Genomic DNA, 22,036 nt, shown 5'->3' on the forward strand with positions numbered 1-22,036 from the left:
CGCGCTCATTTCCAGCTGTCCCCATAGCCTGGCAGATGCCTCGGGGCAGGGCTGAGGCCACATGGTAGACTCGGATGGTCCCAGCCCCTCTGACATGCAGCCGTTCCGGAGGGGTCAGGAGCAGCCTAAAGGCTTATATTTTTTAATAACACACCCCTACTCCACGCCATCCATAGTCCTGCCTCAAATTACATCTACTAACACAGCCTTAAAGGATCCCTTTTACCAGGCCTTACATCAAGTACAAGAGTACACATCCTGAAGACAATCTACACTTAAGGTAAGTGTAACAGTCACTGCTTTTAAAATGTTTTCCCTCCTTAAACTGCTAAGCCTCTCTGACATAGTAATATGCTGCCATTTGTGTATAGTTTTTCACATTTTATTCCTGGTTTAGAGTTAAGTAATGCATAAGATAGTTTATACACTGTTATAAATATACATTACTACTTACATTAAGTATAGAGCTGGTGTTCTCAGCAGAACTTCTGCCAGGGTGTGCCATGTTCTCCTCGGGAATCTTCTGTCGCTGCTTGTTCACACGCCAAATGCCGGTAGGTGGTCCAAAAGACTTGTCAGGGTGCCAGTGTGCGTCTTAAGTTGGGTCCTCATTTTATACCTGCTAGGATCTGATAAAGGCCTAGGCGGGTCGTCCTCCGTACTGGCGGGAACATGTAGCAGAAAGTTTGCATGTATGAGTAGCCTTTGAAAAGCTGTACCCTAGTATCTGTTGCACTCTGATGATAGGGCCTATTTTAAGTGTCTAAAAAAAGGTTGAGAGATAGTTTAGGTAATACCCTTCAATTTTTTCTCTGCCCCATTCAAATGTAATAGTAAGCGTTTTTAAAATGTCATGTTTTCACTAACCGGGCTTCTATGAGGCCCATGTGAATATTTCGCGCCACACATTCACTGTTGAACTGTGCTTATCAGCCCAGGCCAGATGCCTCCTGACGCAGAAGTCTCTCCGTGTCTTTAAGCGCAGAAAAAGCTTACATTTACCATCGTTTTGCCGCCTTTCTGGTTTGGGGATCAGCCTGTATTACTGTTATAAAAAATATACCTAACCATATTGTTGAAGATTGTACCTGTTGTACAAGAACACCATATTTATCAGGCCGGCCACACACTCATAGGTGGGCCATCCCTTACATACTGACCCATATTAATATACTCCAACACATTACGCACCCTTAGAAAGAAAACACAATACACAAAATTGTCATCCCTATGTATTTTATTTTGCATTATCATTCTACATCAGTGATTTTAAAAAAGTTTCTTTTATTTTCTTTTAGTAATTGTCACTCACATTGTGCATTTCAACTTTTGGCCGTGCCTTATGTAGCACAGTCCAGCATGTTACAGAACACTGCCTGGACATGTTGCCAATCCCCTGCTGTTGCTTACAAGCTGCCCATATATGTAAAAGAAATGACAAATGCATAACACTTGTTTTTATTTTCATAAACGTTGTCATTTTCGACCTGAGACTTTTTTTAAATTAGGAGGTAAAATTAAAAGAAGCATGCATTACCCTGCTTCACAGCCCTCAGCCATCCCTTACATACTGACCCATATTAATATACTCCAACACATTACGCACCCTTAGAAAGAAAACACAATACACAAAATTGTCATCCCTATGTATTTTATTTTGCACTTAATTTTCATTTTAATTTTAATTTTATTTTCATAAACGCTGTCATTTTCGTCCAAGACTTTTTGAAATTAGGCGGCAAAATTACCACCCTCCTCTTTTAGGACCCTGGGCTTTCCGGGCCCCTGATGCCTATGGCACACCACCACTCAGCAACTCCAAAGGCCACAGGCACGCCTCCTGGGGGCTGGCCTGTTGCCCCAAAAACACCCTGCAACACTCTAGGGCTCCCATTCCGCAGATGGACCACGACGCCACTCCACCAATATCCACCTACAGCCTCTACTAGTCAGTGGACATGCCCAGACATGTCCAGGCATGCACAGACATCGCCCTGCTGCCCCAACAAACACGGAGCCCCAGCTAAGTCTCTGCTCAGCCACCCCATAGCCCTAAACACCCCTGTAGGCCCTACTGGCTGACTTGGCGCTAACCCTAGCCACCTCACACCAGCCCTCTATTACAGCCCTTACACACAGCCATTAATTCACATGTGAAGGACACTCACTGCCTACACAGGCCCCCGCTTTCACCACAGGCCATCTGGGGGGCGTCCTCAGGCCCTGGCCTTTCGGCCCTGACCTTCCACCCCAGGAAATCCGGCCGGGGCCTTCCGGACATGGCCTTCCGGCCCCAGACTTCCTGCCAGGGGCTTCCGGGGGAGGGATATCCGGGGGAGGGACATCCGGGGCGGGATATCCGGCTCCTACGTCACTTCCGAGGGGCGTTCCCACCTGTCAAAAAATGAATGGTGATGAATGGTATTATTCCCTTACTACTAACGTGTGCACACCATCTCAGATCACTCAGAGGCAAGAATGGAAGGAATTTTGAGAGAGGACCAAAAAGTTGTAGAGATTTTGGAAACAGTTCCCTCAGATGTGCGTGATTTAGAAATACTAGATTTTTTACAAAATCATGTTATTTAAACGCAGGCTCTAGTCAGCGTTCCCTTCAATATTACTTACCCCTTTTGTACCTCCAATGCTAAACTGAGCTGCATTTTCGTGCTTAATGTATATTTATCTGTGATAGTCAGCAAAGCTCGTATTATTGCTTCGGGAGCTGCTCTCTGTTACTCAGAATCCATTGCATCAACTCATAATCACCTCAGAGGCGCTACATTAATGTTGTTTACTGAAAAACTCAGAACCACCAAAAGATTCTTTTTGTGGTTCTGAGTTTTTCAGTAAACAAGAGTGCAGAGAGGATGACGCCTTTGGGCGCTATGATGTCATGGGTAGTCGATATCCAATTATTAATTTCCTTTGCCTTTAACGATACAAATAACAGAGTAAAACAAGATACCTAGGTCCGACGCCCCAGTAAAGCTATCTTGGTTCATTTTAGCCCATGAGCGGGTTAGAGATGGAGGAATAGTATTTTTAAATGTATTTTGAGTGATAAGGGTGTTAAAAGACAGGGACAGCTGCGTGATGTGACCAAACAAGAGGAAAAGGCCTTTCAACACTAATCAAATTATGCTTGGTAGCGATGGGTTTGAGAGTGTGTGCAGCCTATCTGTGGCATCTTTAAAAAGTTGTGGTAAGCCTATTGGAGTCTAGAAGTTTAGTAGCTTCTGGGTCCTGGGAGTTTTCCAGGTGAGAATTGAAATAGTCAAGAATAGTAAAATTTGGACTTTGAATGATAAAAAGGTGCAAGCAAGGAGAACATGAAGTGAGTAAAACCTGATCTGAAGCCTGGGGGAGGCAGCTGTGCCTGAAATGGCATGTATTTCACATTATAACACAACTCTACCCAGCTAAGGTGTCGGTGCTCTTACACAAGAGCAGAATTTGAAATGCAAGAACTAAAGTAAACCAGTTACTTGCGGTAAGAGATGTGTGAAAATATCCAAACTGGCAGAAAGTGGGAGGGAGAAGAGACGAGAAAGCAGTGAAGTGTAAAAAAGGTGAATAAACAGGGGGCAGGTTTGGGCAGTGGGGAGACTAAGGTGCAACTATTGAGAGCAAGGGAGGGGGCGGCATTTTTCAATTCTCGCCTAGGGCGGCAAAACACCTAGAAACGGCTCTGTGTAGAGTAGTGTTGAAAAAGCTGAAATACAGAAGCAAATTCACCTGAAACATTTGATAAAAATAAACAATTAGTAAAATGAAAGAAGCCAGGTGAAGGAATTATGGGGCTGTCTGCAGAGCACAGCTAGAGACGTGCTTTACAAGTGTTTATAGCAGTGAGACTTTAAGAAAAATGTTAAGCAAAGTATAACGTGTCAGTATTAAGCGGCGTTACATAGAAAAATGTAATTGTGCTGTGGGTTGACGTAAAGAAGGTGGTTTTTAGATGCTGGACTCCACTGAGATAATGGGTACATGGCATCGGTTTATTCCAAGAATAAGCTTCTCTCACAGCGTCTCGTGTTCCCTCAGACAAAAAGCGGGATTGGAGAGAAAGGTGTACAAATGTGGACACAAAACAAACTTCCTTAAAACTTTAGAAGAGAAATGGACGCATCTCTTCTCACCCAGGCACCAGCCATGTTTAATCTGCTCCGACAGGAGGGCATTGGCGTTTATGCTGAGACTGCATTCTCATGTAAACACGTGCACCCAGTTAGCATTCCCGGATTAGATTAATGGTACGGTGGAATCACTGTATAAACAAATCGACATGCTCGCCGAACGCAAGAATTATCCCCCTGACAGCTCCTCGGCACTGGAACAGTAAAACTCCAAATGAAAGAAGCAAGCTGCCGAAACCTCGATGAACCCATTCATCCCCTGAATAAATATGCTCGGACTTGCACCCACCCACAGGAGGCGCAAACAAACACCCAGGCCCTTAAAACCACTTTTAAAGCTGCACGACCCGCCCGGTGCGCGTGCCAACTGTAACATGATGCCACCGCCATGTGTGTGTGGTTTTTTTTTCTTCCTTTCAAGGAGGCAGTTTCAGCCGCATGTGCTTTTTACACCGCTGCCTTGTCAGGCAGTCAGACACAAAGAACACGCGCAGCAGAGCAGAGACTGCCACATCACTGTATCTCCCACACAAAGAGCGAGTAAAGATGGTCGTGCTGCTCGGATTGTTGCTGGGCCCTTTGGTAGCGATCGTCCACTGCTCCCCGAGGTGCAGCCCCATGGACGAGGCACTAGGTAACACTTTTTTTTGGGCGTGTGATGTATTCTACAACCCGGCAAGGAATGCTTGCGGCTGTACATTTCTTAAATTACGTGTAGAAAAATGAGACGTAGACTGGGCCAGTGCACTACATGCGGAAATGACGTGTATACATAGTTATATATCCACATTTCATAGGCCGAGGATGCAAGATAATAATTGAGACGTGTAATACTTTTTAGCTAAAAACATGAGCACTTGAAATTCGCAATGCACGCGCACTTTATTTCTGCAAGAATCATGTGTACACATTTTGCTGTATTATATATACATTTTTTGTTATCTTTTGTGCTTTTATGGCCATAACGGCCGAAATAAAGAATTGTTGAATTTAATTGAATGGAATTGAAATTCGCATGCGGTTATGTATGCACTATTTATTGTTTAGACAGTGGGGTACATATTTCTGTTTCGTTGATTGTGTGTGGTGAAACCGCAGCTCTTCACCCTTTGAAATGTGTTCGGAATGGCCCACGCGTTTTTCTCGCACTTATAGAGTCGTTCAAACACGAACGCTGAGCACACCGACAAGAAAACAATGCAGTTTAACACCAGCTTGTTCGTTGGGATGATTTTGCTTCATAAATTATATCAAATGCAAAGCCATGAGGTAACACAACTGCATGACTTGTAATTGAATCTAAAGTCACTAATGCAATACTTTTAAAGGTAAAGGGATGACGCGGATTGCAAACTCGTGCTGTCTGGGCCATTCGTTCAATTTATGATTGCACATCAGGCACAGCATGTCTCCCGGCGCAGGCGGAGTTCAGCTGTAATTAAAACATTGGGATGATTCATGTAATACCATTTTGTAATGGTTCGCATCACTTCATGGTTTGGTTTATTTTGATATCGATTGTTGGCAAAGATTGAATCCGCACAATGTTTTCTTTCATGGTTACATTCCACAATCGAGTTGAGGACGCCCCATCTGACATCACAGGCTGGTTAAACTGAAACATCTGGGGGCCGGGTCGATTTCCTTAAGAGCTCGCTAATTTAGATCTGGCTAGATGTAGGTTTAATTGGATGTTAGAGGTCATACCCTTGCAAAACAAGCATTGGCAAGAAAATAGATATGTTTTTTTTATTTTTATTTCAAAGAGTTTTATTGAAGTCATTTTATAATACAGTACAGTGGTAATGCTGGTGTCCGGTCTTGTTCAGGTTTCGCATGTATTGTATGATGGAGCGGGTCCCCTTAGTCAGGCTTGCTTTTGTGATAGCTGCCGTGGGCCTCATTTATGAGGCTGTGCGTCACTTTTACGCCACCGGTGCGTCACTTTTTGTGACGCACCAGTGGCGTAAAAAATGTGCCTTGTTGCTCCATATTTACAAAGTGACGCATCTAGGTAGATGCGTCACTTTGTAAACCCCTGCGCCACATTATACCTGCTCCAGGTATAATGTATGCAAGGGGGGCGTATTGACGCAAGGAAGGGTCGTAGAAATGACGCAGTGAAATCTATGAGATTTCACGGCGTCACTTTTAGGACACAGTTGCGTCAAAATCTTGCACCTGCCTCACAGCAGGCGTAAGACTGACGCAGGCCCTTTCACATGGGGCTTGCCCCATGTGAAAGGACGCATTGCTGGAGTTGCGTCACTTTTGTGGCACACTCCAGCAATGTGTCACTTTTGCGCCATACAGATACAACAGAAATACTGACGTATCTGTAACTCCTTGTGACATGATGCGTCATACAGTAAATATGCTGCATCAATCATGTCGCAAGGGGGGCGCACTGAGAAGTGACGCATCGTTGCTTTCACGCAGCGATGTGTCACTTCTCATAAATGAGGTCCCCTGACTTTTAGGAATCCGTAGAATTCTATGTTGGGATGGTTATAGGCCCGTTTCAGGGTGTCAAATGTTAAAGGTGTGTCATCCTTTTCTAGCTGTGCAGGTATGCCCCCTCCCAAGTGAAAGTTGTATATATGCATGTATTCTGCGTCAGGGAGAGAGAGACAAGTAATGAGATGGACGCCACAGACTACAGCTCTCACCCTGAGACTGAAAACCTGGCAACAGGGAGACAGCGAAATGCATCCTAGGAGAAGAGACACAAACAGCGAGACGGGAGACATACAGAGCGACTAACACCTGGGCACGGACACTGCCGACTGGGAGACACCGGTATGCATAGAAAATGTGGGGGGGACACATAAAATCACTGACTTATAAGACACTCCCACGAGCCACATAACATAAATTCTGGTTAAATGTGAGTGTTGTATTAATTGTAAAACAATTACCTGATTGATTGCAAAGAATTGTGTTCCTGAACATTGAGATTTTCTTCAGTGATAGTTGTGTTTGTTATGTTATGCTGTGATTTATGCTTCTAGAGCTCTGGAATGCCCTGAGGCTTCTTGGCGCTAAGTAAAATAGCAGAAAGGAGGCCTTAAAATAGGAAGACTAATTGGCAGGAAACAGACATATTTTCACAGCTTATCTAACAGAGAAAAAAAGGGTTGGCGAGGCTTTGATGTAAAGAGGGAGAGCATTCCAGGCTTTTGCGGCTCCCAACACCAAGTTTCTTCCACCCCAAGTTGCACGTTTAAACTGGGCACTATCACCACCTAGGCAGAGGCAGAACGTAGTGACCCAGCTGGAATATATATGCCAGGTAAAGCTCTTCCTTAGGAAGTCTCGACCTTGGTCATGCAGTGCTGTGTATACAATACAAAGTGCCTTACAGAGAATTAAGACAAATTACCACTGGTAACCACGCAGGTAAGGGCGCTCAAGATATCTCCAGGAATTCACACTACACTCACAAGTCAAGGGTGCAGCTAGGTGAGAAAAGGGTGGTTACCAGACTACCCTCAAGAACCAATCTCCCATTGCCTTACAGAGAACCCTCTGCCTGACTGGGAGCCGACGAAGCATGGTCATGGGCTTGGAAACAGATTGGTATTTCGGAATCTTCAAAAGCACGCGGGCAGCTGCCTTTTGCAACGCATGCAGCTTGTTTACTACATGCTGATGAGAGATGTATGTCGTTACTATGCATGCTTTTACAACGCATGCCTTTACCACGCAACTTTTACAACGCAAGTCGTTACAACGACTTGCGTTGGGGCGGCGCTGGATAGTGAATAGTTTAATTTACTATTCAAACTCCAGTCCCCATGGATAGTAGGGAAGGTTTTGGATAGTAAATTAAACCATTCCTTATCCTACAGCGCCCCCCAGCGCAAGTCGTTGTAACAACTTGTATTGTAAAAGTTGCGTGGTAAAGGTAGTGCGTGGTAAAAGTTGCGTTGTAAACGCTGTTTCCCGCTGATGAGCACTGAGATAAAGCCCATTGCAATCATCGATCTTGTACAGCACCAGAAACGCAACTACCATCTTCTGCAAGTTAGCTGGGATGAAAGATAAGATTCCCTTGATCAACCTAATGGTATAAAAGGCAGCAGAGGTAACCTCATTTACTTGATCATGATGGATTGATTTGTCATTGATAAGAACTCCTTGGTTCTTAGTTGAGCAGGAGTGACAGGTAAACCTAAATCAGACGGACACCACGAAGGCGACAAAAAGAAAATCTGGGCACCAAAGAGTAAGACCTTGGTCTTTCCTGAACTGGGTTTCAGACAGCTCATGGACACCCACGAGCTGACTGCCTGCATGCAGTCACATAATATCACCCCAGAACCAGAGTCCTCACTGGCTAATGAGATGACAATTTGTGTGTCACCTGCATAGGACATCAAGGAAAAGCCAAATATCCCATTAGTTTTGCCAGTGGGGTGACATACATATTGAGCAATGTCGGACTAAGTGAGGACCCCTGGGGGACCCGCAAGACAGAGAGTAGGGGTGAGAAGTAAAACCCCCTGTCGAACCAACTGTTCCTGACCAATGAAAAAGGAATTAAGCAATTCCCACGCTGTACCAATCACTCCAATCCTTCGCAGACGCTCCATCAGCCGCCCATGATTGATCGTATCAAAAGCTGCTGATAGATTGAGCAGGATAAGAGCAGCTGTACCACCCCGGTCAAGAGACAGCCTCATCTCCTCGGTGGCTTTGATAAGTGCAGTCTCAGTACTGTGACCAGCATGGAAGCCAAACTGAGTGGCATCCAAGAGATTGTTAGCATGAACATGTTCAACTAGTTGTTTGTTCATAACTTTTGTGATGATCATCAGTGGCAAATGTAAACAGGAAATAGGCAAATAACTATTAGGGTCTCGAGGGTCAAGAGATGGTTTCTCAGTTAGAGGTAATAGGGAGGCCTTCTTCCATACTAAGGGAAATGAGCCAGGCCAGCATATAAGATGAAAAATATCAGTCAGTTTTATTGCACAAATCTCAGCTACTAGGGTAGCCACCTTTGGTGTAGACGGGTCATATAGAGAGCCTGATTTAGATAATTTAATCAATTTTGATTACCTCTTCTCTAGTTGGTGGGATTAAATGGCTAAGGGTGCTGTTCACATCCAAATGTAAGGAAGTGTGCATGCCCGAAAGAGAGGTGAGCGGCATGTTGGAACATTTGGTATGAAAATCTTCAACTTTGTAATGGAAAGCATCTGCCACAGTATTGCATACAGAATGACTAAAGTATTTTTAAGATGTTTGAAGTGTCAGTGGTCAGTTTTTTTAACAGTAGAAAACAGATCTTCAGTGGGATTTCTAGCTGTTTCAATTTTGCTTGCAAAATAAGCAGTTTTTATCTTATAGTTAAAGCTTTATACTCAGCTATGCACTTTTTGTGTTTGGACTGCTCTATTTTCCGTTAATCATATAATTAAATAATTTCATAGAAAGCAACAAAGAGTAAATAGCTGTTATAGATATGTAAACATTTTCATGTATAAGTGCAAAATAATTCACAAACTCTTTAGGCTTGCAAAGTAGAGTAACAGCACTGACTAAGCAAGTGCAAAGCTGGAGTAGATAGGCAGGTGGGTGGGCTATGTGGGTGCGAGGGAGAGAGGTCCTAATTTGATAACAAATGTCCCTTTCCAGGGATTCTGATGAGTCTCCTTAAACCCGACATTGCAGGGGTCCTGGGTGTTTTATTGTTAACTGTCTTTCCGCAATCTAGTACATTTTTTGTCTTTATTCCCTGCTTCTAAATAGTATGTACTCTAGCTGCGTGAGCCACATGAGATAATATTTTTCAGTAGTCACATTGAAGACTGTGGTACACTGATAAAGAAACTCTGGATAGCCTTTTCGGCTGAAAGCACATTTATGTCATGCCGTGTTCTTACATAGTGCTTATAAGCTGGTGGTGTAGTCAAAACAAGAAGTAATAATTGATGTGGCTGTTATTACCCTCCTGCGAACTCAAATGCAGATATTTGTGGTTAGTAGGTAATCTAGGTGATTTTCTTCATGCTGTAGTGTATCTTATTTTGTAAGGCCTGTGATGAGGAAAAGTAGGAATCAGGGTAAAAAAGTACTTAGGGTGTCCCCTAAGCTTATCTTCAAACCTTTGGGGAGAATGGGTCAGGGGAAGAATGAAAGATGGGAGGTATGATTTGTGGGTACCTTAGAGAGAGACTGCCAGAAAAGTGGTGACAATGGCTGTAGAAAGAGGGTACCTAACATCTGTGACTGTATCTCCTCCAATGAGCCCTGTTTTGAGTATTTGGCACATCTTAATTGCTAAAGACTTGTAGACAGTCAATGCAGAGAATCAATCAATGAATCAGGGGGTTTATAAAACGCACTACTCACACATGAGGGTCTCAAGGTGCGGGGTGTTTGTGCAGCTCCAGATCAGTCGAAGAGCCAGGTCTTGAGTTCCTTCCTGAAAGTTAGCAGGGTAGGGGAGCGTCGGATGTTCACCGGGAGATTGTTCCAGGACTTGGTCATGATGTAGTAGAAGGCTCTCCCGCCTGCTCTGTTTCTGCGGATGTGGAGGACCTCTGCCTAGGCGAGGTCGCCAGAGCGGATGTTCCTTTTGGGTACCTGGAAGAAAACTCTCTCGTTGAGGTATTTGGATCCAATGTTGTGCAGGGATTTTTAGGCATGCGTGAGGCATTTGAAGGAGACCCTCTTCTTGACCAGGAGCCAGTGGAGGTCTCTTACGTGTTGGGTCATGTGTTTGTGGTGCGGCGTACCGATGATGAGTCTGGCTGCGGAGTTCTGGATGGTTTGGAGTTTGTGTAGAAGAGTTCTGTTGATTCCGGCGTACAGGGCATTGCGGTAGTCCAGTCTGCTGGTTATCAAAGCGTGGGTGACGGTCCTTCTGCAGTATGGGGGGTGCATTTAAAGGTCTGAGGATGAGCAGGCAGTTGAAACTGGCGGAAGCAACAGCGTTGATCTGGTGGTTCATGGAGAGGGAGGAGTTGAGGATGATGCCGAAGTTTCGTGCATGGTCTGTAGGGGTAGGTGGATTCCAGAGGGCGGAGGGCCACCAGGTGTTGTCCCAGGTGGAGGTGCAGGGTCCGAGGATGAGGACCTCGGTTTTCTCTGAGCTGAGCTTCAAGCAGCTGTCTTTCATCCATGCTGCGATGTCCTTCATTCCTTCCTGGAAGCAGAGTCTGGTGTTTTCAGGATTCTTTGTGAGTGACTGAATGCGCTGGATCTTATCGGCGTAGGAAACTATGCTGAGCCCATGCTCTCTGACGATGGTGGCGAGGGGGGCCATGTACATGTTGAAAAGCGTGGGGCTGAGCGATGATCCTTGGGGTACTCCACAGTTCATGTCAGTGGGTTCGGAGAGGAAGGGAGGGAGTCAGACCATCTGTGTTCTGCCAGAGAGGAAAGATTGGTTCCAGTCAAGGGCGGCTCCTTGTATCCCTGCGTCGTGAAATCTGGCTGCTAGTGAGCGATGTGAGATGGTGTCGAAGGCTGCGGAAAGGTCTAGGAGGATAAGGGCCGCAATGTGTCCCTGGTCTAGAAGCATGCGGATGTCGTCCATGGCAGCGAGGAGGGTGGTTTTGGTGCTGTGGTTGCTGCAGAATCCCAACTGGGAGGCGTCTAGGATGGAGTTCTCTTCGATGAAGGCAGTCAGCTGAGAGTTTACGAGGCTCTCAGTTACTTTGACCGTGAAGGGGAGGAGAGAGATGGGCGGTAGTTTTTCAGGTCCGTCGGGTCGGCCGTTGGTTTTTTGAGGAGGGGTTTGACCTCCGCCCGTTTCCAGTAGTCTGGGGAGGTGCTGGCTCTGAAGGAGGCGTTGATGGTTCATCCTAGTTCGGGTGCAATGGCGGAGGCGGCCTTGTGGAATATGTGCTGTGGGCAGGGGTCCGTTGGGGCTCCTGAGTGGGTTTTCTTCATAGTCGCAGTGATGTGTTCGACGGTAACGGGATTCCAGGACTTGACAGTAGGCTTGTTGGCTGCGGATGGGAGGGGGGTGACCTTGATCTTCAGATAGAAGTAGGAGCTGAGCTTGTTGCAGAGTTCGTGATAAGGTGTGAGGTCCGTGGATTCGCTGGGGGGTTTGGTGAGGTGTTGTATGACATTGAACAGTTCATTGGCATTGGTCGCATAAGTGTGCTTTTTGTCTCTTATACACCAGTGGTATTCCTTCAGGTTTCTTGTGGTTGTTCCGCGCTTCTGTGGTTTTCTGGTGTCGCCAGGTTTTCTCTAGGTGTCTGCAGGAGCGCCTGGCTTCTTAGAGTTCAGTGGTGAACCAGGTGGCCTTCAGAGGTCGTTATTTGGCGGGGTGGCGGAGGAGAACAAGCTTGTTGGCACAGCAGAAGATTCAGGGGTAAAATTCTTTGGCTTCAGCATTGGTGTCGGTCGTGCCGCTGGGGGGGTCTTGGAGGAGTGTGGTGTTGAGGTGTTCCTCTATGACTTTGCTCCAGTTCCTTCGAGGGGGGTGCAGTGCGGGCTTGGGTGCGTTGGTGGTGTTGAAGGTGAAGTGAACGTAGTGGGGATCCGCCCAGAGGGGCTGGGTGGTGTGGCTGATGGCCCTCCCGCGAAGATGGGGTCAAGTGTGTGTCCAGCTCTGTGGGTGGGAATGTTGACAAGTTGCTTCAGTCCACGGTTGGTGAGGTTGTCAAGGAGAGTGGCGGAGTCGGGGTTGTTGCAGTTGTCCAGGTGGAAGTGAAAATGTTACGCTACATCATGTTTCTCTTAAATGAAAGAGGCTATAGGTTGCTCCCACAACTCACTAAGACATAACACGTCCTCAACAAATGGATACTTGGTGAGTCCTGAAATGAACATTGGACCAAAGTACAAGGAAATGTACATTGAGCAACAACAAAAAACATAGTTTCACTTACAGAACACCAATTATAATAGTGTGGTGAGTTGAAATGTATTAAAAAATGTAAATATAAGGTAGCCTTCCACACTGTCCCACAGCGTTAGCCTACCTATACTGTAACCCTAACAAACTCTACACACTGGTTAAACTATTCTAATTCCACATTAACCCCATTTCATTCTTAGATCTTCCATCTTTATCCTACCTCGACTGTAACCTCAACAGAACGTACTGCTGGCTTTCACTATTCTACCCTTCCCCCCCGTCCCACCCTTACTCCTGCTCATCTAGTACCTTGGCCACTACATCCTATCCATCCAAAAAGACAACAAACCCTATTGCTCGGCTGCACCATGTCACCCCCTTACCATAATACACCTCATACAGTGGCAGTCCCACCCTGTTTACGTGATACTAAGCTCATTCTATTCCTAATGCACTGCCTGGCCTGAATGCCATATCTCGTCTCCTGGCTGGGTTTTATGGCATGTGGCTTGCCAGTTGTGACCGGAAATTGAGTCATAGAGGGAAATCACCTCCTCAACCATACAGAGGACATCTGAGATGTTTGAGTGGGAGACGATGAGAAAACATTGGATTGGATCATGCTGTCCATTTCACAGAATGGCTCTGCATTAACGAGGGAACTCGAGAATCATCAGTGACCTTGGGTAAACCCTGTAATACAAAACGGTGTCCCCTAGATTTATGAATGCAACAATGCTACTAACCTCATGGCCACGTATTCCAAACAATAATCAAGTCTCTTTGTGAAAGCCTTGTATAATGGCACAGTGAGTGTGCGTGAAAAAAGTGTTCTCTCTTTGCAGACAAATGCACGTGAAAATAGGGATGAAAAGTCCACATCTAGAAACTAAAACAGCACGGTTTGTTGTTGGCTAATCGAGAATATAGATAAGGGTCCACGATTTCAGTCGAGGCTTCAATCCCTGAGGACATAACAAGATCATTATCAAGACTCTAAATATAATCGAGATCGAGAGTCATGCTGAAATAAAGAAAATATAGAAATAGTAAGGAAACAAGAAATGCTGTGTAAGGGACAAACGGCCTACACAGAAAGGTACTTAAAGTAAAAGTGGATCTTGCAAAAGATTGAAATAAGGTAGAAAAGGGGGAGACATGCACCCCATGCAAAAAAAGTTAAAGTAGCGGCCCAGAATCACAATACACACTGGTTAACTCGAGGGGTAATGCAAAAATAGCATTCCTGAGGGCTTGATACCTTGAATTATGAAGTTGGAATTCAGGATTCAGCATTCAAAGCTTTATTGTTTTGTTAATAAAACCATTACAATTAGATTTCCTCAGGTCGGGAACAGTTAACATATTCAAAGTGGAATGTGCAATAAACGAATGTGCAGTTCAGTAGACAATCAGTGTATTTCTAAGGCAGTTTAGGACTAAAAGTAGAGAATCAGCCACCAAGAACGAGGGTCAAGCAGTGTTTCCTGACTAGATTTGCTGTGTGTCAGCCAGTTTGTGTTGAAGCGCATTGTGACTATTTGGCCCCCAAATTCAGAGTCTTGTTCGTATTTTGTTATTAGGTTTTGCCCTTGGTTCTGGCTGGGTGCAGGGGCTGGGGACAGCTGCTGCATGAGCATTTTGATGATTATGGCACATCTCATCAGCACCAAAGGAGCACCCAGGATTGATTAAAATATTTTATTGGAAGCATTAGTAGTCCCATGTAGAATATCTGTGTACGCATTTCTGCATTAATAGCTTCTGAAAATAGGGTTGCAGCTTCTCAATGAGGTAGGTGTCGTTTAGGGGCTGAACCAGCACAGAGTTGTCTACTGATAGTAGGTCTTGCTCCCTTGCGGTCTCCTTCAGTGGCTGATTGATTGCTTTGTTTCGAAGCGGTCTATGTAGCATCCCCAACTTTGAGGGCTGCTTCTTCAATCTGGAGGATTGCCATAGAACTCTTTTATTGGCTGAATCAAGGATTACCTGTAACTTCAAAAATGAATTTCAGGTGGCCCCTTGATGAATTAATTGGGACCTTCCTGGTTCTGATATAACATTTCAGCATGGAGACTTTATATCAAATGATTGATTCACAAGGCCCAATTCTAGCCTTGAAATTGAGCGATGATGGGAGGTTTTTCTATGTGAACTACAGTGAATTTGCTCCTCCAAAGCTGAGTCTATAGCCCCTGGGCAGGCCATACTATAAGGTTGGGAGAAGTGTCACCTTCATTACCCTTAGGATAGGGGCCACCGAAATGCTGCTTAGTGGTTGATTCAATCGAGTCGATCAATCCTTACGTGATGGCAGCACCTTTCTTTTTGAGAGCTTTCTCTTGTACCTGATGTTCTGTTTTCACAAAACCACACAACAATGTAATTGTACTACCTCGTTGTACTATAACTGTCTTGCTACCCAAGCGCCAGGTCACATTCTTTTTGTTCTGGTATCTCCCAAAGATTAGGACTTTTGCTTTGTCCTGATTTACTGGGAGATAGTTGACCATGTTGAATGTATTCAGTGCCTTTAATGCCCGTTGGATACCAGTTTTGGTATGATCCATGATCACAATATCACTAGCATACTGTATTATTTGCAGTTTGGTATTTCCCAACTTGGGAAGAACCATACAGCTAGACTCCAATGATTTCCCTAAATCCGCAGAGTAATGATTAAACAGCAGGGGGGCAACATGTAGTCCTGCTTTAGGCAATGATTGGTGTTGATTTGACTGGTAACTGTGCTGAGCCCAGTTTTCACTCTAACTCACATCTCAGTGTATAATGAGATTACAGCTCTTAGCAGCATTGGTGGTTTGCCCCAAGCATCTAGTTTCCTCCAAAGTGTTGCATGGTCAACCCTTTCAAATGCTGCACTGTAATCGATGAAGCAACAGAAGAGAGGTAATCTATTCTATTGGATGGCATGATGTCTCAGAAAAGACAATGCTAGGATGTTACCCACTGTTGATGCCTCAGCCCGGAAGCCAGATTAACAAATAAGCAGAATGTCCTGCTCTCGTACCCAGGCCTCTGGCTGGTCCAACAGGACATGAGCATAGGCTGTGGCATCTACACCCAGAAGCTCGATCAGATGGTAATTTGAGGCCGGTGTCCAAGTCCCCTTTTGATATATAGGGCAAAGCTTTAGACCTTCTCCAGGCTTCAGGGTCAGTTGCAGTTTGAAAGGTAAGGTGGAAAAGCGGGGCTAACAACCTACCCCAGTTGTCAGGGGCACATTGGAATAGGTTTGCCAGGGGCCCCATCATTTACCAAGTGGCTGATTGAGCTCGCAACCTTCTTGCAGTTTGTTAGTTCCGTTTTTCGTCAGAATAGCTGTCCAGTTCTTGCCTGTGTTTGTCTCTGATAGGCGGCTAGATGACTGACTCCCCAGTTGTTGTATATGAGATGGAATTCTGCTTACAGTCCATTACCAAGGCCAGGCTGGTAATCTTAGGGGCTATGGGCTGATCCACATATTACTCAGATACGTGCCTAACCCACGCTGATTCTAAGACATCATTGTCTCCGGTTGCTTTGCTGTTTTTTAATTTATAGATGTGGTCCCAAAAGTGCGCTTGGTTTGGATCGTTGAGCTATTGAACAATTTGAGCCCATTCCTTTTTGTTCCTTTCCTTCTTCTGTTCCCAGACAGTTTTTTTGTGAGTTGTTCTCATAAGTTTTACTGCTGCTGCAGTGGTTATTGAAGGCTTTTGTCTGTAGGCACCCCTGGGCTTTGCAGAGAGCTCTTCTTGTGGAGATGAGGGTCTTGTCATACTGGGATACAGTTCTTCTATCCCAACCAGTCTGTTGGGAGTTAGGCTTGGTCCCAATACCAGCAGAGGGCTTCTGAACTCTTTCATGTAATTTGCCCACATCTGGAGGGCTGACTCCGGATGATTCTGATTTAATGAGGGCTCCCATTTGCCTAACCAGGCAATGAAAGTTGCTGTATATTCTGGCCTCAACTTAATTCTTCTTACGAAGTTCAAATTCACTCCCCGTTGAGATGCCCACATGATTGCTCACAGCTGATGGTTGTGATGTTAAGTTCAGTATGCACTTAAGTGGGTTATGATCGCTTTCTGTTCTGTCTGCAATTTCATAGTTTGCAAGCTGGGCTGCTAGGCGCACGGAGGGAAAGACATAATCGATGGTCGATAGGACTTTACAAGTCAGAGGGAGTGACCCTATCGGCTCACTCTCCAGTTGTGCTGATATCAGTTTGTAAGTCAACAGGCATTTTTTCATATTAGACCCCACTCTCGACTAAGTGATACTTTCAGGTGGCACCCCCAAGACTTGAGAATTGAAGTCTCCCGCAATTATATTTTCGAGGTTAGGTTGATACAAGAGGAGTGACTCTAGGGTGTCGAAGGGCTCACTTACCATTGTCAACATGTTTTTTTTTATGCATTAAGATAACAGTTAACCAGTATCAGGTTGATAGCGTTCCGGTTAAGTTTCAGGCCTCTGATGGAAAAATATTCGGGCCGCGGTGCAGCCAAGATCCACTACTGTGGCCTCCAATTTGCTTAACTGCTTGATGAAAATAGATAAACCTCCCTGGCGGGTACCCAAAATGACTTGTGCGGAGAACCGGTGTGACAGTCTCAGTGAAAACTGGCAAAATCGACGGGGCAAGAGCCCAGGTCTCCTGGAGACCTAGAATGTTGCTTGACTCCAGGTAGGACATTGCTTCCCTGTTCATACTAACTCTTTAGAGGCTGGCCATGTTCCATCAGACTACTGAGAGTTTGGTATTTAAACTCTGAAGCAAATGTTTGGGTCATCTCTTGGAGTTAGGGACGATAGCCCAGTCTCTTGGTTGTGGGGATTTCGATATTTCCCTGCTTCATATATGAAATACTTGGGATGCCAGAATGTACCTCTCTCTGCTTGTGCGTGCAAACAATTATTAGGGTGCATGATCCCTTGGCGTCTCCCAGGACCTAGCCTGGTTTTCCTCCTGTTGTGCCTTCAAGATGCTCATAGTTGTTTGTCTTGGTTTGTCTGTGGGGGAATATTGTCTGATCATGCATTTTGTGGAGGATGTAACCCAATGGTGAGGGGCTGTTGGAAATCCACCTTATTTCCACCTGGTCCGCAGCCTCAGGAACAGGGGACATGATGGGGACAAAGAGCAAGGACAGGAGTGATGGGACCTCCCCAGGTTCCCTGTTATGAGATGGTGGTTTACGTCTCAACATTTTCTGTGTGGTTAAACCTAGTTTGTCTCTTCATGGGCTTTCAGGTGACTCCCTCCCTGGGTCTCTGCCTGGAAGCTGCTGCTAGAAAAGTTGGTTTAAATCATCCTGGATTCACACTTCTGCCTTATTATTGCAGGGAGTTTCCAGTAGTGCTCAGGACTTTCTTGGACCTTCTGAGACCCTGCGTCTGGTCGCCTGGATTTGGAATATCTTGTTTTTCTCAGAGTTGAGATGGATGCTCGGCTAGGAGGATTCCCAATGGCTAGGCTCCTTTGGAGGGGTAATAGCTTCCAGTAAGTGGCCTCCTTTGGAGCAATTTGATGCAATGGCCAAGGAGGGAAATAAGCATGCTCAGGACCCTCATTGAACCCACTCTCTTGGCAGCTGCGGTCTGGTAATTCAGATGACGACAGGCACTGCGCACGGGGGAAGCCCTCATTGGCTGCAAGTCGCACCCGCCCTGGGTGGGCTGCTTTCAAGGATGTTGGGGCTCAACCACCTCTGCCGGACTTAGCCTATGCTACCCAATCTGTATGCCTCCCTCGCCACTTGTTTGCCTCGCTGTTTTCTAGCTGAAATTTTTTGATAGTCGTTAATCCTTACATCTGGTGTGAGACCAGTCCTGATCTGGATCAACCTTCTGACACTGGTTCAGGCAGTGGTGAGCGCAGAGACAGCGTTTGCTGTTCAAGCACTCTTGTGGTGCTCACAGCTCCCCGAAGAGTCATGCACAACGTACTTGGAAGAGATTCCTGTGCATGGAGCAGGCAAGGTGCACTGATGATAGGTATAGGTACCCCAGACTTGGTTCACCTCTTTGATAACTTTACCTCCCCACTCTGCTTCACTGCCTCTGGCTCCTCACCGCTCTGCCTGAAGCTGACACTAACATTGACAAATGACCAACAAAGCACATAACTCAGACTAAGAAGGGAGAACTAATGCGAATGCTAGGAAAATGTTTTGCAAGATCAAAAGAAGGAAATTCAAAAGAGCCCTAATTACCTTAGAATAATGGTCCAAAACTCCATGAGGAGGACGCTGAATTCCAAGGGGATACAAAGGTGTACAAATGAAAAAATGAAAAGGAAAGAGTCTTCTCAGATTCACAGTGAAGCCAGCAGTATGGAAATGGGACAAAAAAGGGGTCGCATCCTGGATGTGTGGATAAAAGGGTAGTGAAGAGAAAGGATCACACTGGGTCCTAAATAGAGCAGCCATGTTGGAGTGGTCAAGAATCACAGACCAAATATAGGGGGAGGATTGCAACCTCCAACATCACACATTTGAAATCAGAAAAGTAACTCAAGTGGGATTCCAAGGAGATTTAAAAGTGTAAAAAGGTGTCAGAACGAACAATAGAAAAATCCAACTATGGGAGGTTCACGTGGGAAAGGCAGATAAGGAAGGTGTGAGGCAAGGGGAGGTAAAACAGTAAACAAGGACAAAATGAAACAACATTAGAAGGACATTGCCATTGACAAAACGTAATCACATTCATTTTCAGCTTACATTCTGTGAAATTTGTCAGTCCCAACATGGAGACAATCAGTGCCCTTGTTTTCATTCTAGATTCCTGGTTCATTCCAAAGTCTATAACAAATGTGTCCAGTCCGGTTGAAGCCGGTGCTCATTGTGTCAAATTTCAATATCCACCTGAGTTCCTCTTTATTGAGTAGATGCTCCATGTTGCCCTCCCATCAGTGGGGTTTGAGGACACTGATGACTTGGCACTTCAGAGCATTCTCAGAATATCATTGTTCAATGTACTGTTCGACCAGGAGGGGCAGTAATGTCCCTGCAGCGTATTTTACTGTGATGTTCACGTATATAAATCCATATCTTTTGTGTCATCTGTCCTATGTAGAGTTTATAGCATGGGCAGGTTACGCCATACACAACATTGCAAGTGTTACAGTTAAACAATCTTGTAATGTAACCCTGGTGCCTTCATGTGTAAATGCTTTGGGTTCAAGGCAGAAGGGGCATTCGCTGCACTAACCACATTTGAAGTGACCAATTAAGGGTGTAATACCCCAATATTCAGTTAGTGTAGATGGTGCTTTGTTTAATGCAATTGCTCACCTTGCCACTGGATTCATGATAGCCTGGCTGATGTGGGTTATGTTTCCGGTACAGGGAAGACATGGCTTGGTAGTTTGGGCTGGACTGTTCCCATGAGGCACAGGGTCAGACTGATTTGCATATGGCCATGTCTGAACTGGGGTGGTGGAGTGAGCTAAAGAATGATGATGTATTAAACCCAGATCAGTTGACTGGGGGTGAGTGTTTGATTTGCTCAAGAGCTCCGCCCATCATCCCCTTTGGTATCGCTTTGTTTAATGTAATGGCTGCCCTGACCACATGATCTTTAAGATTCTTGCCTCTCTTATATGAAAACAATGGTGGTTCTAAGGTAAGATCACCTGCTGCCAACACTTTCCAATGTATTGTAATAAAGCTTGCAACAAAATTGGACAGAGGTGAAAAAAGTGGTAGCATACACTAATATTTCCAGTGTCAGGTCTCTGTTTTGTGGGGGGTAGCATTCTTCTCCCTACATTTGGTTTTGAACTCTTGACCACTCCAATATGGCGGCTCTATTTAGGACCTTTGTGCCCTTTTGTTCTCTCCACTACCCTGTTGTTCACACATCCAGGATGCACCCCACTTTTCTATCCTATTTTCACATTGCTGGCTTCAATGTGAATCTGAGTGGACTCTTTCCTTTTTCATTTTTTCATTGTACACCTTTGTATCCGCTTGGAATTCCCCAACAATAACTTTTATGTTTACAGTTCTGTGATATTGGGGGTAGCAGCAGTTCTTTCTATGTTTGGTCTGTAACTGTTGACCACTCGTAATACTACTTTAAAAAAAAACAATGCTGATCCGCTCTCTCTAAGTAATTATAGACCAATATCTTTCTTTCCAAGCTTAGGGAAGATGCTGGAATCTCTGGTAAAATGCCACATAACTAATTATGTTGAGCAGATTAATTGCTTCCATCTCTCTCTGTCATGGTTTCCAGGTGGGATTCTAGTGGTCACTGAATGCATCAAAATTAATGTAGACCTCGTCAAAAGTTAGTGGTAATTTTATTTGGATATTTCCAGTGCATTCGACATGGTCTCTCATCACATCCTCATACAGAGACTGGAGAGGATAGGAATAAGGGGCAGGGCCTATCTATCCAATGAATAACAAGGAGTATTACTTTCCCTGTTTACTCTCAGTTCAGACCCCTAAGTTGTGGTGTACCCCAGGACTCGGCATTGAATCCACTCTTTTTAACATCTATATGGCCCTGTTGGCTTCCGTTGTCCAACAACGAGGTTTGGATCTTGTATTATATGCTGATAATACTTAACCCCTTGCCCACGGATGGAATTCCGCTCCTGTGCGGCACATTCCGATCGCGGGCGTGGTCATGACGGCTGGGAGCCGTCATCAGCACACGAGCACTGTGTGCCATGACGGCTCCCAGCCGTCATCAGCATGGAAGGGGTTAACCTACGATGGCATTTCAAAAACTTGATGACTCTGTCGTTAATGATTTTCAGGGCTGCCTTACTGCTGGTTCTAACTGGATGTATCATTGCTGCCTACAACTCAATTTAGACAAAACTGAAATTTGTGAATTTGGAACTCCCTCCCCAGTCGATGTACCCAACTTTGGCCCACCAATTTGGGGCAATAGCCACCCCCCTCAACAGTTGCCAGGAATCTTGGGGTGTTACTGGATACATTAGTATCTTTTAAACAGTAAGTCAATGCCACAACTGACATTTGTTTTGCTCTCTTGAAATTTTGAAAACATGTTTAAAATATCTCCCTTTGGCCACTCGGAAAGG

The 22,036-nt window shown here is 45.1% G+C and overlaps 1 protein-coding gene across 1 annotated transcript in view; it reads left to right on the forward strand.

The window, feature by feature from the left end:
- Positions 1-4,554: 4,554 nt before the first annotated feature.
- Positions 4,555-22,036, forward strand: part of CPZ (carboxypeptidase Z) — a 309,764-nt gene continuing 292,282 nt past the window's right edge. Inside the window, exon 1 of the mRNA XM_086964143.1 lies at positions 4,555-4,773. Coding sequence (XP_086820269.1) covers positions 4,578-4,773 — 196 coding nt within the window. The 5' untranslated portion in view covers positions 4,555-4,577. The remainder of the gene's footprint in view (positions 4,774-22,036) is intronic.

Source organism: Lissotriton vulgaris, chromosome 3_2 (assembly GCF_964263255.1).
Source record: "Lissotriton vulgaris chromosome 3_2, aLisVul1.2, whole genome shotgun sequence".
Classification (NCBI taxonomy): Eukaryota; Metazoa; Chordata; class Amphibia; order Caudata; family Salamandridae; genus Lissotriton; species Lissotriton vulgaris.